This window comes from Adiantum capillus-veneris, chromosome 28, assembly GCF_014529385.1.
Source record: "Adiantum capillus-veneris isolate H3 chromosome 28, ASM1452938v2, whole genome shotgun sequence".
Lineage (NCBI taxonomy): Eukaryota > Viridiplantae > Streptophyta > Polypodiopsida > Polypodiales > Pteridaceae > Adiantum > Adiantum capillus-veneris.
The window spans coordinates 69,594,046-69,612,595 of NC_140958.1; the positions used below are offsets into that span (position 1 = coordinate 69,594,046).

The 18,550-nt window shown below is 46.0% G+C and overlaps 1 protein-coding gene across 1 annotated transcript in view; it reads left to right on the plus strand.

Annotated features, from left to right (window-relative positions):
- The window catches only part of LOC147420630 (protein translocase subunit SECA2, chloroplastic-like), a 130,541-nt gene that overhangs the window by 59,034 nt on the left and 52,957 nt on the right, over window positions 1-18,550 (plus strand). Inside the window, exons 11-24 of the mRNA XM_086505100.1 lie at window positions 10,943-11,007; window positions 11,093-11,180; window positions 11,280-11,345; window positions 11,643-11,758; window positions 11,905-11,995; window positions 12,125-12,208; window positions 12,282-12,374; window positions 12,573-12,668; window positions 12,764-12,849; window positions 17,565-17,643; window positions 17,756-17,869; window positions 17,938-18,024; window positions 18,104-18,167; window positions 18,244-18,536. Of these exons, the coding sequence (XP_086361226.1) occupies window positions 10,943-11,007; window positions 11,093-11,180; window positions 11,280-11,345; window positions 11,643-11,758; window positions 11,905-11,995; window positions 12,125-12,208; window positions 12,282-12,374; window positions 12,573-12,668; window positions 12,764-12,849; window positions 17,565-17,643; window positions 17,756-17,869; window positions 17,938-18,024; window positions 18,104-18,167; window positions 18,244-18,536 (1,422 nt within the window). The remainder of the gene's footprint in view (window positions 1-10,942; window positions 11,008-11,092; window positions 11,181-11,279; window positions 11,346-11,642; window positions 11,759-11,904; window positions 11,996-12,124; window positions 12,209-12,281; window positions 12,375-12,572; window positions 12,669-12,763; window positions 12,850-17,564; window positions 17,644-17,755; window positions 17,870-17,937; window positions 18,025-18,103; window positions 18,168-18,243; window positions 18,537-18,550) is intronic.

Below are 18,550 nucleotides of genomic sequence, written 5' to 3' on the forward strand. Positions count from 1 at the left end.
GTTCAAGCAATATAAAGAAATACCGAAAGGGGTGCTAAGGTTTGGGTCAGTGCTCTCTTGCGATGGAGTTCTGCCACTCCCCGTCTTGTGTGTCATGCACACTCTCTCTCTCTCTCTCTCTCTCTCTCTCTCTCTCTCTCTCTCTCTCTCTCTCTCTCTCTCTCAGTTTAGTTGCTTTGAAGTGTTTCGAGTTGTCTCGTACGTTCTTTTCCACTGGCACATGGTGCCTTCCTGTTACAGTGATATCAGAGCTTCAGGCGTGTGCCTTTCCAAAAGCCTACCCGTCCTTCAAGAGCAATCAAAGCAAGTTATCGAAGAATCTTCGTGTCCCTACTCCTACCTAACCACTCCCACCCTTAGTCCATCGCGCATGGAGCGCACTCCCATCTTCATCGTTGTGTCTTAAGGGGCATAAGCGGGACATAAGCCATAAAGAACCCAAGACCACATGGTGTTTATGGATTCGGCAAAGTACCTACTGTTTCTCCTCTACAAGCTTTTCGACATTCTTTTGTTGTAGGGTTTCTAACAGTTTCTGAATAGCATGCTACCTCCTCTGATGCCTCAGGTGGTACCTCCTCCTCCTCTGGCACCAGAAAGTACGAGAGCTTCCATCCGGCAACCTTCCCAGCCGTTTGTTTTCGATCGGGGTGAGTCTTCAGGATTATGGTGCAACCATAATTTGATCGAGTGCAACCGCCTTTGCCACCGGCATTGCCCCCACCACCACTAGACTACAATGGTCGGATCCCGTATGGATACCCATGCTATCCGTACCCGGGGTATGCAGCTAACCAAAAGAAGGATTTCAAAGATGGTGGCACGACAATTAAAATTTTCACCTTGTCCGCGGGGGGGGGATCGGAAGAAAGCAGTGCAATTACTACAGCAATTCGACAACATCTATGCTTTGGGGAACTATATAGAAGAATTCAAGATTTCTTGAGCAAAGGGATTTCTTAAAGATAATGCTATGCAGTGGTGGAGTTCAATTGCAACACAACCACATGCTCCAAGGAACCGACAAGCTTTCAAGAAAATATTTGCACGCAGCTATTTGCCTTCTCTCTTTGAAGTCCAGATCTTATCAGAATGGGACAACTCAAAAATGCTTGCCACAGAGACCATGGACGAGCATAACCAAAGGTTTCCCGACGTCTACCTTCCGGTGTCCTTCTTTCAATTCATTCCCTTGGAGGACCAGTGTGAGCGATACATCATTGGACTACCATCACCATTGCAAGAATATTGTCTGTCTGAGCAAGTCTCAACCATGCAAGAGCTTATGGACCATGATGCGTTCGGCTACAAATTGATTGAAAGGAAAGCAGAGTTTACTACAGAAGTAACTTTAGCCAATAACCAGAACTCTCGGCAACAACGAACAAATTCTCGAGATTCTCATGGAAGTCAACCGCAAAGCCTCGTTTGACGCCTCAACACCGAGACACCTTATTACAAAAAGGCCGATGCTTTGGATACTTTCAAATAGGGCATAACTATTTTGGTTGTCCCCATGGCATTAACAAACCCGCGGAGCCGACACCTGCGCCGCCAGTCAACACAACCCCAAGACCATCTCCAATCGAATGAGCTAAACCGGCCATTGGCCCTGTACCTGACATCTATGACATAAACCTTGAAAGTACAAATGAATTGTGTCAAGCATATGGCAAACTCAACGGCTTGGAAGCCCTAAATTTCTTCGACCCAAGAGCTACCGAAAACTTATCCATCGAGAATTCCCCAAATAAATGAATTCTGATTATGATGCACAAGGTGGTGAACTTGAAGCCAAGCTAGCCACAGGGCAAACTCAAAAAGTGGTGCCGCTCATTGGTGCTCTTCCAGTGACTATCCAAGGCTATCACGGAAAAACCGATTTCCACATTATGAAGTTGGGCAACTGTGACGATCTCTTCGGCATGCCTTGGCATGACAAGAATGGCGCGACACTCCAGATCCAGAACCGTACAAATACCTTGATGAAGAAGGACAAGCTAGTCGTCCTCAAAGTTGGACATACAAATAAAAACTCAAATTGATTTTTCTTTTGTATTTAGATACTTTTGAGCTTTTAAAATACTATTTGAAATTTGTTTGAAATGGATGGAATTTGCTTTAAACCTGTCTTGGTGCCGATTTGAATTGTTTGATTTTGGTTTTAATACTAATCTCAAGATGTCTTAAGATGTCTTAAGATGATTTACGAAGTATTAAGATGTCTGAGTAGTGGTTACTCTCAGCACCTCCAAGCGACACAGGTCGTGGTTTGGGGAGCGTTTGGTTGTAAAAGGCCTCTATATTTCATGGCGTGGACCTTTTTAGGTTATTTGCGGCAGGAGTGATGAGGGAGTCGTTGAACAGCTCATGGCCCGGACTGAGCTGGTTATTTGCGGGGGACGTGTTCATCGGCGATTGTATGTTTCTATGTCTTGTGACATGCATATGTGAGCATTTGTGTTGCATTGTGATGTGGCAACCATTGAATATTCCTAATTGGGTGAAATTTCTTAGGTATGTAATTCATCGAGATACCCGTTCAGATCAGTGCGGTCTGGGTGTGATGGCTAATTTGCTACGCTAGAATATCAAGAGCTCTGATCTGGAATGTTTGTCCCTCAGAATGACCCTCGAAAATTTTTGAGCTAACTTGAGTTATTTTGCTGATATACGGTGATCGCGGATGATTACTTTTCTTTAAGAAGGGGGGATGTCACAAATTGCTAACGTGTCAAGCCATTGAAGACGTAAGCCAACTTACAGATCCCGACCGAGGGGCCTGAACCCTAAGAGAAGAAGAAGCAAAAGCAGTAGAAGAAATTTTACCAACTTACAAGTCTTGCGGAGTGGCCTAATTAGACCAGTTTTCACCATCTTATGGAACCCGGTCCGATGGGGCCCTAGTGACACAAGGCATTCAAATAAAGCAGAACCAGCACACCCACACAATAATCATGCAAAAGAAATGATGACGTGGCAGCTGTATGGATGCCCGTGAATTACGTTGATAGTGCCACGTGGAAGCGTGTATTGACTTCCAAGCAATAAAAAGAAAACCGAAAGGGATGCCAGGGTTTGGGGCCAATGCTCTCTTGGGGTGGAATTCCGCCACTCCCCGTCTTGTGTGTTGTCTTTCTGTTGGCACATGATGCCTTTCCGTTACACCTCTCCTATGAGTGTGTGGCCCGGTAACGCTGATATTGCTAGTGGCCTTTTTACCTTGCGATTTTGGAGGAAAGTCTGCACTTATCATCATTCGAGCGGTTCTATGGCATATGCCCTTTGGGGGAGAAGGGGGGATGTCCGGTCTGAGTGGTGTGTCGAAAGGAGTTGAGGGCCGATGTGTGTAAGATAGATGAGATCCAGGAGGACAATGTGAACAATTGTGCGGATGGGCTGAGCCGGTCAAGGCCTGCATGAACCTTCACTGGTGCCGGTTCTTGTGTCAAGTGGATTGTAAAGTGTGGAGTAGGTGTAGCAGGTGTGTAGGAGATGGTGGCTCCAATGAAAGTAAGAAAGAGGTAGGCATGATTGGCTCCAATGGGGATGGATGGGATGGTGAAAGAGCTAACGAGATGTATAGCCTCCCGAGGTGCCATAATATAATCCACTGTGTACCCCCTCCCCCCCCTCTCTCGTCTGCAACTCTATGTGGCATGCATGTCAGACCTCCATACGCAGGTCAAAGTTCCATCCCGTTATATATAACGAGACGGTGCTGGAAGCTTGATCTGAGTAAATGGCATCCATAGGTAGTGGGGTGGGCTGTGTCTATTGAGGCTCGGATAAGGTCCTCCTCTTGTGTAGTATATAGTATGTTTGGGTCCTAGAAAGAATAGGCCAAAGTTCCATCCCGTTATATATAAGGAGACGGTGCTGGAAGCTTGATCTGAGTAAATGGCGTCCATAGGTAGTGGGGTGGGCTGTGTCTACTGAGGCTCGGATAAGGTCCTCTTCCTTTGTAGTATATAGTATGTTTGGGTCCTAGAAAGCATAGGTCTGACACTAGCGGTTGCATGTTTGGGTGTTGAAGTCTCTTATGATGAAAAATTCCTTGAGTGTAGAGTACTCCGTAATCCTCTCCATGAAGCATGTGAACGGTGATCCACCCCACCCCCAAAAACCCCCACCCTCCCGATGGTCAATGGTAGAGAAGTTGGAGCCTGTGGGTGTAAAGTAACATAGGAGGATGTATATAATGTGTACTTGTTTTATCATTGAGCGGCTCCAAAAGAAATGGGCTTGTGGATTTCATGCTACAAGTTGTATCTTGCCGTGCCACTCGTCTGAAGAGAACGGCCACTCTGCTAGACCTTCCGGAAGTGTTCTGGCGTATACACTTGCGGTGGGTGGACTCCCACTCGAATCCGTGGATTCTTGATAGGTCCCTCTGTGGGCTTTCGTGTGTGTCTGTGAGTAGGACAATGTCTTGACTGCTCATCACCTCCTCTGTTTGCTCTGGGTGTCCATAGATCCATATATCACCATTGCAATTCCAAACCAGAATGTAAATCTTCCCATTGTATGTTCCATAGAGTGTGAGTCCCTATGTAACAACCTTGCCATCAACGATGAACCAGCCATTGCGGTATGATGATGCCTTCTTCCCTTCTTGACGTGGTTCGAGCACCCTAGATATGCATACCTGTCTATGTTCTACTTGTATCGAGGTGGTCGTCTAGGTAGATGGGGGGACCCATGAGTGCTCGTAGAATCACCCTCTTTCTAATGAAAGATGTTCTTGCCTCTGTTATGGTAGGGCAGACATTAGCACGGTTGTATGCGTCCATCCTGGAGCAGCAACTGAGTAAATGGGCAGAAAATGAGGGCATACGAGCAGCAGGACAGGCTGGATTCAGGAGGGGTTTCTCCACCTTGGACCATATTCTTACACTCAGAGCCATTATTGAGGAGGGTAGGGCACATGGGAGACGGATGTATTGTTGCTTTGTGGATTTCCGCAAAGCATTCGACACAGTACCGAGAGCCAGATTGATGCGCAGGTTACAGGAGTTGAGAGTGCCCATAGAGATCATTTGGGGGATCATGGCTTTATACGGCTCAGTGATTGGCCACGTACGCACTCCTGAGGGGATTTCTGACATTGTGCATTCCACTATTGGTGTGAAGCAGGGGTGTCCTCTGTCCCCTACACTATTTGGTATGTATGTAGATGAGGTTTCTGACTACATTGACAGAGAAGGCGACAGAGGTGCTCAGCTAGCAGGGACATGGATCCCTTTGTTACTCTATGCTGATGATATTGTGTTGATATCAGAGTCACATGAGGGCATGCAGAGACAATTGGATGCATTACACAGCTTTGCGGAGGATAGTAGATTGTCTGTGAACCTTGGTAAAACCAAGGTTATGGTGTTTAACACTACTCCGCAGTGGGTCAGGAGATCGGCACCTACACTGGCATATGGTCAGAACACTGTGGAGTACACAGATGCATATACATATCTTGGGGTGGTATTCTCGGGACCGAGGTTTGCTCTGAGGAGAGCAGCAGAGACTAGACTGTCTAGAGCACATGCAGCACTGGGAGGGCTAGAGAAGATGTGTTCGCAGGTTCAGTTTCAGGAACCACGAACAAAGCTATGGCTTTTTGATACTTTGGTTACTTCAGCTATGCTTTATGGGGTACAGGTGTGGGGACCATTTGTGGATCATGACAGGTGGAGGAACATGGAGAGGCCCTTGGTATCTATGATCTCTCGGATGATTAGAGCCAAGTCCTCCGTACCACATGCGATTATTTGAGCGGAGCTAGCAGCCCCTCCTATAGAGATTGAGGCTATTACCAGATCAGTGTCCTTTTTGCACAGCCTATGGGATACACGTGGAGGCAGATACGCTAGATTGGCTCTGGAGTCTTCTAGACAGTTAGCGATGCAGGGAGACACATCATGTTGGTATGCGCAGATGACCTCTTGGTTTCAGAGGCATGGTTTCAGCCTAGATAGACTGCCTCCGTTTCAGTATTCCCTGGATGCACCTTCACTACCGGTCACACTGATGGAGATCACTAGACTTATTCGTCAGGATCTCATACAGTTGGACACCAGGAGGACATGGGTAGAGCCAGTCACGAAGATGGCTTTCTACAAGGAGCATCTTCTCCAACTCTCGGGAGATGGGTTTGTGATTCGTCCGAGCTACATGGACACTCATCTGTCTCATAGTTTGCGATGCGCTATAGGTCAGATCCGCACATCCTCACACCATTTGGAGATTGAGACGGGCAGATTGAGAGGGATACCACTAGAGAGCAGGATATGTAAATTATGCGGTACAGAGCCAGAGACCGAATTACATTACATATGCCACTGCACTTTGTATTATGAGATACGAGGGCGCTTCCATTGCTTATTCAGGGAGGGCTTTGGACCCCTAGATAGAGTCATGAAGTATGAGGATCAGAGATGCCTTGGCTTATATCTACTTGAGCTACAGCGGCATAGGGATAGTCTGTTGAGGAAACATGGGACACGAGAGTCACAAAGACCGATCACAGATTTCTTTGGATCGGGAAAGCCAGGAGAGCAGCCACCAGCGCAGAGTTGTGCTCGCGTGCATACCAGAGGCACCCTCATTGACAGAGCGATTGAGCTTGGGAGGTCGAGGCGACCACGACCGAGACACAGGAGCACACTCCATCGACGGAGACTTCAATAGAGGATCAGGGACATCTTAGCACGACATCCGGAGTGTCATTGAGAACTTACTCTACACTTCATTTTCACTGTCACTACACACTTCTCATTTTTATTTTTATTTTGCATTCAGTACCTTTGTACTTTTGTATTCAGACATTGTACTAGTTTCACCACTTTGTATCAGCTGGTCTCATAGGTCATTTTGGCCTTTTGAAGACGTTAATATATCATATCATATCATATCTGGAGGAGAATTTAAGGATGGGCCTTCTCTCTCTCTCTCATCCGGGTAGCCTTGGCACCAGACCCGCCCATGTACCACATCTTACATCCCCCCATTAGTACAGGATGGAGCTAGATAGCTTGATGCATTCTCATGATTGTACTACCTTGAGCATATAGACATGCATATACCCCTAGAGATAGAGCTCCATCCCTCCTCAGATACTCCACTACCTACATTCAGTTCAGTTTTGTATCAGTTTTGTTTTATTTGTCTTTCCGATAGACGGATGACATACACACCATGTACATTTGATTTGTCTCATAGGCCGATTTCGGCCTGACATAGACGTTAAAAATCTTTCTTTCTCTCTCTCTCTCTCTCTCTCTCTCTCTCTCTCTCTCTCTCTCTCTCTCTCTCTCTCGCTCGCTCGTTAGGTCTTTGCTGGCTCTCCAAATCTTGTCGAAGGGGGTGGCTCTTCTTCTTTGTGCTGAATCTTGGTTCATAGTTCTCTCCATTTATGTTGGGTGTGGAGACTTTTTCTCCAGTAACCCGATGACTCTTATATCCTTTATCTACTCTTTGAGCAACGTCGCTTTGTGAGAGAGAGGACTGCTGACGTGGCTCGTCGTACATTCTGCTGACATGGTGTGCTGTCTATACAATGACCTGGTAGACTGACACCGTGAGCTGTACGGACGGACTGATGGCGTGACAAGCTGTTTGGACAGTCGTAGGGATTGATGGGCCTAGTGCTTGCAGGACAGTGTTGTAAACTTTGGTAGCTTTGGGGCCCCCTAGACGTATTAAATAAAGGCTAGGGTGCCAATTGTTTACTAGATTGTGTGAGTGGGCTCATAGAACGACTGCAATCACGATTGTTCTTGAACATACCAAGAAATACTGCAAGGGGCACCTCTTGAGGGGAGAATGCTTTGAGAGGTGAACTCTGCGTGCTGAGGTGCAATTGTTCACTCATATAACAAGGAATACGGCAAGGGGCCCGTGTTAGGGGAATGCCTTGAGAGGTAAATTGTGCCCCTTTGTGCCTAGACTTGAGTGTTATCTAGAGTTGAGTTTGCTATTATTGCAGTGATTCACAAGTGGCAAGTTGGCTTCATTTTAACCAAACATTCAGTCTCCCAAAGCCATCAACAAAAAAAGGAACTCCTCAAGGAGATAGGGAGCTTCCACGCAGTAGGGATCTAATGGTATTTGACGATCCTTCTTGCACTTAAAGTCTCTCTACTAGGAGATAGAGGGCGTCCATGCATGAGGATCTGATAGTATTTGACGGTCCTTCTTGCACTGAAAGAGGAGTGAAGGCCCGGGAGAGTTCTCAAACGACAAAGCACTCATACTATATTTCCCCTCCTTGGAGGATAAGTTCTTGAAGAAGAAGAGGCAAAACCTCAAGAAGACAAGTATTTTTCTCGGTGATAATCTCACCCTCTCGCAGGTGGCGAGAGATTACAGCAGCAAGGGAGAAGGGAAAATAGCCTTCTGGAGAGATGGTTGGGTGGTGGTTGTACTACATGACGGTGTGAGACCTATGAGACCATACTGAAGATGGCATGGGAGCAGAGTACCAAGGGAAGTAGTAGTATTATTCAGAGACGGAATATAGATGCCACATGGGATGGGATATAGATGGGAGGGAGCTTGGCGGATTGAGATGAGATATGAGTATGGGAGCAGAGGACCAAGGGAAGTAGTAGTATTATTCGGAGAGGAGCGATTGCCACTTCTACACATTGTACGAAGAGATGATCATGCTAGATACATGTGGGTGAGGCTGAGAACCGACATAGGCTGATTTTTATACATTGCCATATGCTACTTTCCCCCCAAAACATCAATCTATGCCAGGGTCTAGAGGGCATTCACCTTTCTCTATCCTATACAATGACATATGGGAGTTTTTCAGGGATGGTGATATCATCCTACTAGGGGACTTCAATGCTCGGACGTGCAATGCTCAGACAGTCTTCTATGACACTTTAGAGGAGATGCTTAGAGAGCTGGATGTAGGAGATTTGGGGCTTGACAAACATTCACAGGATAGAGAGTAGAGAGAGTATGGGAGACATCTCACGAAGATGGAAACTACACATGGTCCGGCTATACTTAATGGCCTACAACGTTTTCCTAGAGCGGCCGGTTTCACATGCTTTCCACACAGGCGTGGGGCCAGCACAATGGACTATGTCATGGAACAACCGAGCTTCATCCCTTGCCTTCAAGATTTCATAGTAGGACCCAGACCAGTGGGTATAGCAGTGGATCATGCTCTCTTGACACTTTCCATCTCCTTTCAGTATAGTACAGGGAGGACACATACCCGCTATACATTTACACCAAAGGCCGACTGCTTATGTAGAGGAGATCTATAGTTGTCTATGAACAACAGCCAAGCGAGGACTCTCAGTGGAGGAGATCATCACTTTACTGACCGAGACATTGCATGATGCAGTAGCAGAGGCATACCCACACACTCAGCTTGATCAGAGACTCCGTTCTAGGAGCATGCCTCAAAATAGTTGCATAATCACAAGGGACGCGTCAGGGGACGGGGCTGGATTTGTAGTGTAAAAAAGAGGGCTGGACGGAAAAGTGGGACAGGAAGCCCAAAAATGGGCGTCCCCTGTGACTATGAACAGTTGGTATGACGAGGTGTAGAGATATGGGAGCACGGCATTAGAGGGATCTTCTCGTAGGGGTCATCAATCACAGACACTCTCGGATAGCCTTCTAGCGCCTTGTGCGACGGAAGAAGCGAGCGTTCCTAGCTCATATGGAGTGAGACTTATATCAGTTGTTCTTGAGTAGAGACTCAAAAGAGGCATGTCGTTTCTTTCATGAGCACTTCCCTCCCCCCAGTGATTACTTCCCCTAATGTGTAGGACATCCTTATATACGGTCCATGGAGAGACACCCATTCTGGATCCTCTTGAGCCCTAGCCATCTACAAGTACCTTCTTTACCACTGAGATGGTAAAGATGGCCATTGACAGGATGAGGACCAGGAGGGCATAGGTGTGCCATTGGTTAGATACGAACATCTTCACACCAGCTTGAGGTTGAGACTGGTAGATTCATAGGGATACCAGCAGGCTGCAGCTAGGAGGATATGCCGCCTATGCCATACAAAGCCAGAGATGGAGTTGCATTATATATGTTGGTACACGAGATACAGGGTCGCTTCCACTGTATATTCAGAGAAGGCTTCGGACCCTTCTCCAGAGTCATGAGCTATTAGGACCAGAGATGTCTTGGACTATATCTACTTGAGTTACACAAACACAGAGATAGTTTACTGAGGAGATCTGGAGAGAGACGATCGGAGAGACAGATTACTGTTTCTTCACACCAGACACTAGACAGATAGAGGAGCAGCCACCAATGCAAAGCTCAGCTCATACTCACACCCATGGTACTCTCATTGACCGAGCATTGGAGCTAGGGAGATTGAGATGCCCATGACTGAGGAGAGGAGCTTCACGGCATCGATGGAGATTACAACAGAGGATCCGAGGGATACTATCTTGACATCTAGAGTATAGATGAGGATGGATTCATCACCCATTATATCACCCTCTTGTATTGGGCACCCGGTCATTTTGGCCTTTTGAAGATGTTAATATAACATTTCATATCATTTCTACATGCTCTAAGATAATGTCATTCTGCCTAAAATTAGGTTTAAACCTTGCTTGATTGGCTGGCAGCTCTTCGCTGCAATCACAGACTGAGAGGGTCTTGTCATAGGGTGTCAAATCATACAGTATGGTTGTTTATCCCGCTAGACCAAGCAAAAAGGATTTTTTTCCCTTTTGTTCCTGAATTACTTGAGCTTTTCTAGCCATTTCTGTAATGTGTCAAGTGTTTGTAAGTATCTTGTAGCCAATGCATGAATGCTTGCTTACTAACTTATCAAGGATTGTTCCTGTTCTGAATTATATGAAGCTCACAGTATTCTTGTAAGGCATTCAAGCGGTTTAAGGTTGTAGATAGAAATGAAATGTTGATCGTCTTGACTCTGTGTTATTATCAGGAAATTGGGTTTGATTACTTGCGAGATAATATAAGTCAGCAAAAGGAAGCTCAAGTACTACGATGGTGCTCTTTCTGCTTTCTATACGTGATTTTGTTCTATATACGAGGTGTTCCGCTTTATTAGCCAAATAAAAGTTCTTTGATACAGGCCAAGGCCCTTCAACTATGCTATTGTTGATGAGGTGGATTCTGTGCTCATTGATGAGGGACGAAACCCCTTGATTATTAGCACCACAGTTAAGCGTCCTGCTGTTTCTCTTTTCTGTTTCTGAAGTGCAACTTGAACGATGCTTAATAGCGATTGTATTTTCTTTATGCATGAACTTCCATTGCAGTCTAGCAAGGATGTTGTCAGGTTTCCTGTTGCTGCTAAAGTAGCAGAGTTGCTAGTACGAAAACAGGTGAGAGCTGACCCCCCCCCCCCCTCCCTCAAACCCACACACACACACAAAAAAAAAAAACAAGAGAAGAGAATAAAATTGTGCACACGTGCATGCATGCAGACTAACACAAATTTTGCTGTCTGTAGTGGTGGTCTATCTTTTTTGTGCGTGTCATTCTCCCATTTCTATTGAACTTTTTTGCAACATAATGTTTTAATATTTAATTAATGTGGTTGTTCGTGCTGGTACAGACCAATACTGGCATTGACGTCAGAGCAACGTTAAACTTTAGTATGTTGTTTAACAATTTTGCAGCATTATACAACACAGCCTATGGAGAAGAGTGTGGAGCTCACTGAGGAAGGCATAACTGCTGCAGAGCTTGCTTTGGATACAGATGATCTTTGGAGTGAGAAAGATCCTTGGGCCAGGTACTCACAGATGGTGCTAATACATTCTTTCCCTTCAAAGAGGGCAAGTGTTATATCTGGACCTTATTGTTTGTTTCCTCAATCAAGTAAACATAGTTGAAAAGTAGTAAGATGCATGTTTACTTTGCCTTGTTTATGTATGACAGATTTGTTGTGTCTGCTCTTTGTGCCAAAGAATTTTATCAGCGTGATGTAGATTATATTGTCAAGGATGGTGCTGTACAGATTGTTGATGAGGTATTTCTTTTGGTTTTCTTTCCCAAGAAAGTACCTCCTAAATGGGAGTAAAATGAAAGGTTCAACTTTGTATTTCCCTAAAGAATGTCAGCATGCAGATCCATAGCTGAATTTTTTTACTTATTGCAGTTTACGGGACGAGTTGTTGAGAATAGAAGATGGTCAGATGGTCTTCATCAATCTGTTGAAGCAAAAGAAGGCGTTGAGATTCGGGTATAGAAATAACAAAGGTTCTGCCCTAGAAAAGGGGAAATATAGCTGCTTTAATGAAGGCGTTCTGTTACAGGAAGAGACGGTTGTTGCCGCACAAATTACGAACCAATCTTTATACAGGCTGTACTCTAAAACTTCTGGCATGACAGGTACAGCAAAAACGGAGGTAAACAGAAAATGTGCCTTCATGCAAGCAACGTGAAAAGTATTCTAATTGTTTCACATCATATTTTTCCTTGTCAGTGTCTAATTTTTAGGTAAGAGGCACACTTGAAGATGTTCTGGGCAAAGGTTTAGAGCACAAGTTGATAAAGATACGGTCAACATAATGCCTGTAAAATTGATTTCTGACTTTTTCTGCCAGGAGAAAGAGTTCTTAAGCATCTTTCAAATGCCTGTGGTAGAGGTTCCAACCAACTTACCAAATATCAGAGTCGATCTTCCACTTCAACTTTATCCAGTATGTAGTATTTTCTTGTCATTATTTCATTTCTTGTTTTCTTGTTGCTTTCTTTTAAGGCCAGAAAAAAACTGAGGAATCATGGTTTTGTGTAGACCATGGAAGGAAAATGGCTTGGGGTGAGGGAAGAGGTATTACAAATGTATCAACATGGACGACCAGTACTTGTGGGAACAACCAGGTCCGTCCTTGCAGCTACCATGTTTCCATCATTTTGATTTGATGTATCTTTGTGATCGAGACTCAACTATATCGTAGCGTTTCTTATTATCAATTAATTAAAAGATGAGGTGGTGAATCCTCCATATAAATGAGAATTTGTTCTATGTACTTGTTTTTTACTGAGTCTGCAACCCTCACTATGTACTTGTAGTTTAGGCCTATTTGGGAGACTTTTCAATTAGGGATTGTTGTTTCTGCGCATTTGTTGAGACTTTATATGCTTGAGACTTGAGACTTTTCCTCACTGGATAGTCTATGTGGATTTGACACATGCCTCCTTTTCTCTCAACAATGGGAACTGGAGAACCATATGAAGAAACATTAGGCCGTATCAGATCTGTCACCAAAAACTTGCTCAATTGTTTCAGGTATCCCTTTATTAAGTTGGTCTAATGGATGTTTTGTGAAGGGTACTCTAGTCATGCTCTGAGGCTGCATCTACAATGGTAATTCTTATGTGCCTGTCTTCAGAATTATATTTACTTAATCTAGATGTACATATAATAACCAACTTAGAAACACCTCGCCAGTGGTCTTGCTATCTTGCCCTGTTTGCTCTAGCAGAGGCCCACTACCATCCCCTTTAGCTGCCGCCATCTGTTTTCACTTTTGTGCCCTGCTCCCTTTGTACCTTTCATGTTGCCTGGTGTTGCCCTGTGGCTGCTTCCGTCATCTCCACCACCGCTACCACCTGCCCCATCTCATCTTCGTTTCTCATGTCTCTTCCCAATGAGCTTGGCTGGTGTGGCGAGATGTACTGTAGCAGTGAGGTCCACTGCCCACATCAGTATTTCTCCTTTTGAGAGGCTGGGGTGCAGAGGTTTCTTGCACGCAGGGCCATAAAAAAGTGAACTTTTTGTGAGCTTTTTGGGATTTTTGAGGATTAACAGGCAATGGAGAAGTCTTGACTTTTGATATGAAAGCAAAGATTGTCAGGACGGTATTTGTAAATTCTCTCAGAGAGCTCCTGTTGCCAGATCAATTGGATGCTCTCATACACGTTGCGAGGTCAGGGATTGGCTTAAGTCAACCCCGACCATCACAGATGGAAGCATTGAAGGGATTGTCTGATGGGAAGAGGCATTGTGCTGTTTGTTTATCTTCACTTGAGTGTGCCTTTGCCTTGATGGCGGGATTTCCACTTGATCCTGGTGAATGAATATGTGGCCCTACGGTATGAAGATTTTGATGCTGCTCGCTTTATAAATAGATGATAGGTACACTGCTTTTAAGTTATCTTTTGGATGGTTACGAGAAACGTTTGGGGTGCTTCAGTAGTTAGTGTCAATTTTGGCATCTTTTACATGCTGTATTCAGCTTGAGTCACGTGTCCCTTCCATCAAGGCGGCGGTGGCTCCCTCCATGGAGTCTCAAAGGCTCAAGAGTATCTGATGTGAGCAAGAGAGAGCAGTTTGCTGAGGATTTTGGTTACAAACAGACCAATGAATGTTTAAGATGCAACATGATGGACCACCTTGTGAAAGCTATCACGAGGAGCATGATAGAAAGAAAGAAAGAAAGAAAGAAAGATTTTTAACGTCTATGTCAGGCCGAAATCGGCCTATGAGACAAATCAAATGTACATGGTGTGTATGTCATCCGTCTATCGGAAAGACAAATAAAACAAAAGTGATACAAAACTGAACTGAATGTAGGTAGTGGAGTATCTGAGGAGGGATGGAGCTCTATCTCTAGGGGTATATGCATGTCTATGTGCTCAATGTAGTACAATCATGGGAATGCATCAAGCTATCTAGCTCCATCCTGTACTAATGGGGGGATGTAAGATGTGGTACATGGGCGGGGCTGGTGCCAAGGCTACCCGGATGAAAGCTGTCGGGTTGGCCCTCATCTGAGCTACTCGCTCCTCAGTGGCACGGCGCTCCCGGGCTCGGATCTCCTCGATCTGTCGGTGGTGGGAGCTCGCGCCCCTGTAGCCTGTGACTCGTGGTCGCCGTCTAGCTCGGCTCACCTCCGCCTGTGGGAGTGTCACTCCCCTCTGAGTGTCTGGTGAGGGAGGGGCGGCAATCCTCTGAAAGAAGTCTGTGAGCTGCGACTGTCTCCCCTCTGTCTGTGTAGCTGTGTGTGGCTGTAGTAGTGTGTCCCGATGGCTCTGTATCTCTAGTAAGAAACGTCCGAGCTGTCTCTGATCTCGAGAGTCCATGATCTCTCGGAGAGTGGGCTGTCCTCTGAATAAGGCCTCATACCTGCCTCTGATCTCAGTGTATGCTCTGCATCTACATACAAAGTGCTCCTCACTCTCCACCTCCTCTGTGCAGGCTCTGCAGACTCGCTCCTCCCTGGGAACACCAATATGTCTCCCGATCTCAATCTCTAACCTGTGTGAAGCCACTCTCAGCTGACCAATCGCCACCCGTGAGCTATGTGGCATATATGTGTCCATATAGCGTGGTCTCTGTATGAACCCCCCAGACAATATGGTGAGAAACTGGTCTCTGTAATCTGACATCCTCGTCCCCAAGCCGGGTGACTCCCAGACTCTCCTAGTGTATAGCTGCCACAGATCCTGTCTCAATACCAAGTTCCTCTCACTGCGAGAGAGGTGAACATATGGTGAGTGGGGGTCGTACTGGAATGGTGGTAGGCTCTCCATGTCAAGACCGTGTCCCTCAAACCATGCTCTGACCTGTGAGTACCATGCTCTCTCATGCCCACTCTCTGTTAGCTGTATAGCTGCCTCAAATGCTCTACGAGTAAGTCTGTCAGGAGGTAGCTCTCTCATCCTCTGGATGAAGCAGACTGTCTGGAATAGTGCCTCTACAACCATAGGTGGTGTGGCGAGCTCGGCTCTAATAATGTCATGTGGCACTGTCTTCTTGCTGCGGAGCAAGCGTGAGATCATACATACCTGTGGCCTCTCAAGCTGTGTCCACTGGTCAGCTGTCAATCCTGGTGCCCATACTGCCGCCGAGTACATCAGGGCCGGGGTGACTAAGGTGTCGAAAAGCCACCCCTTCGTGCGGGGCTCCTGAAAGTGTGCCTGGTGGCATCTCCGCTCTAGCATGGTCAGAGCTGCATATCCTCGGGTGAGCCTGTCAGCAGCAGCCTGCCTCATAGTGAAGGGTCCTGGTAGGCTGGTGAATGTGATGCCAAGGTAGACATAGGAGGTGACTACATCAACCTGTCCTCCTGCTGCTGTGAAGGTGGCAGCGCTCCTTACTGCACTGGATGTGTGAAAGATCATAACCTTGGTTTTGCCAAGGTTCACAGTCAACCCCCTGTGTGTGCTGAATTCGTCCAAGGCCTCAAGATGGCGTTGCAAGCCCTCGGGTGACTCTGAAATCAACACAATATCATCAGCATATAACATGATGTGGACCGGAGTACCTGCCAAGTCGCTCCCCTCTCCCCCTGCTCGCAGTATGTAGTCGGAGATCTCGTCGATGTAGAGCCCAAAGAGTGTCGGGGAGAGTGGGCATCCTTGCTTAACACCAATGGTGCTAGCAATGGTCTGTGAAAAACCGCCTGGGCAACGAACTCGACCCGTCACCCTCTCGTAGAGAGCATATATGGCCAAAATCATCTCTGTTGGTACCCCAATGCTGTGAAGGCGCTGGAAGAGTCTCTCGCGTGGGACTGTGTCAAAGGCCTTGCGGAAATCCACAAAGCAGCAGTAAAGCCTCTTCTTCCGCGCCTTTGCCCCATCAATGAGGCAGCGCAGAACGAAGATGTGATCAGTGGTGGAGAAAGCTCGTCTGAAACCTGCCTGGCCTGGGGCTCGTAAACCCTCGGTCTCTGCGTAGCAGCTGAGCTGTGCCTCAAGTACTGCTCCATATAGCTTGGCCATCGTGTGGCCAATCATGATAGTCCTGTAGTTCCCTGGGTCCAGGGTGTCGCCAGATTTGTGGATAGGCACTATGGTGTGCTGTGTCCACTCCTCTGGGAAGCCCTCCCCTATAGCCCGGTTGAAGACATGTGCAATCAACGGGGCTATAGTGGAGGCCGCATAAATGATGTGCTCACTCTGTAATCCAGTATGGTCAGCTGATCGTCTGTGCTGCATGCGGCGTATGGCCCTCTCTACCATCTCTGCTGTAAAGAAGGAGGAGCACGTGGGGCGTGGCTCGTGTGGCTGTGGGATAGGAGGCTGCCCTGGCACCTCCTAAAGTCGCTCTGCATAATCATGCCATATCTGTGGATCCTCAATAGCTGTGAGCCAGCAGCTGATGGTTATATTGTGTCGTTGAAATTGTCTTTATTTGTGCTTCTGACACTGAATTTCACAGTCTTCAGGGTGATAAAGTTTTCTCTTAAAGAAAAGAGTAGCTAGAAGTGGCTTGGATGATTGAAAGGAGTTTAAAAAAGAATCGCTCTGTCCATTGTGATAAAGATATACCAGGGGGTTGTGAGGTTGCATAAGGATAGAGGGCATATAAGAGGGACGGGGGTGATTGCCGGGAGAGCGGCTCCTATGCTTCTGGTAGGTTGCGGTCAATTGAAATAGGCAGGGGTTATATAAGATATGAATGCAAATGCCTAGGATTCATGCATAGGTTGCATTTGTAAAGGTGCTCAGACTTACGTAACAGGACGCTCTAGTTGTTTTTATTGAGCTCCAATTAAAAGGGTAAACTTTGAAAGTTGTATGTCAAGTTCATTGTTGTTCTTGTCTGTAAAGCCTTTGTGATTGCTGTTGCATCCATAATTTTGCAGTGTTGAGCAGTCAGAAATACTTTCTGAACTTTTAAAGGAGATTGGACTTTTGCATAATGTTTTGAATGCTCGACCGAAGGTAAGGCTGTTGTATCCTAGATATTGAGTCTAGAAACATGGATACTTTATTTACAAGACTCCTTTCATATCAGGTCCTTGTAGAGTACTAATGTTGCTTCAATTCTTAATAGTATGCAGCCAGGGAGGCAGAAATTGTTGCCCAGGCTGGAAGGAAACGGGCCATTACTATCTCCACAAATATGGCTGGTAGAGGAACTGATATCATTCTTGGAGGAAATCCAGAAGTAAGCTGTGAACCCTGTGTAAAGTTTACTCTAGGTTTGCTGTTTGACATGGATATTTGCCTGTACAGATGCTTGCCAAAGAAGCTATTGAAGAAATGGTTCTCCCAATGTTGACAAAAGAGGCTGTTGGTGCTGTGGCTGCTGCTCCGTCCATTGTAGGTGACAGTGCTTTGTTTTAACACATTGCATAAATTTTCTACTCTTATTAGCTGTACAACTGGCTTTGTTGTACAGGCATTCTCAAGGGTTAGATTTAGTCCAGCAAGCCGTGCTAAACTTGCTAAAGCAGCTGTGACAGGTGCGGACACCAGTGTCTCTTGAATGGTGATGGGTGGTCTTAATGAAAATCCTTGTTAACTTGTGTTCTGGAATAGCCAAGTATGTTGTTGGGAAAGGTGGCGAGAATTTGAATTACACTGAGGCAAAAAGGAAGGTTGCCTCGTTCTTAGACCTTCCACTTCAAAAGACCGAGCAGGAGCTGGAGATAATGGCTGGCTGTCAAGGGGCAGAAACTATTACTTTGGGTGCTGCTGTTGCGGTTGCATATCTCTCAGTTTTGAAAGATTGTCAAGCCCATTGCGTCAAGGAAGGTGACGAAGTGAAGGCAGTTGGTGGTCTGCATGTAATTGGGACATCTTTGCACGAATCCCGGCGAATTGATAATCAGGTGAGGTTCTATGG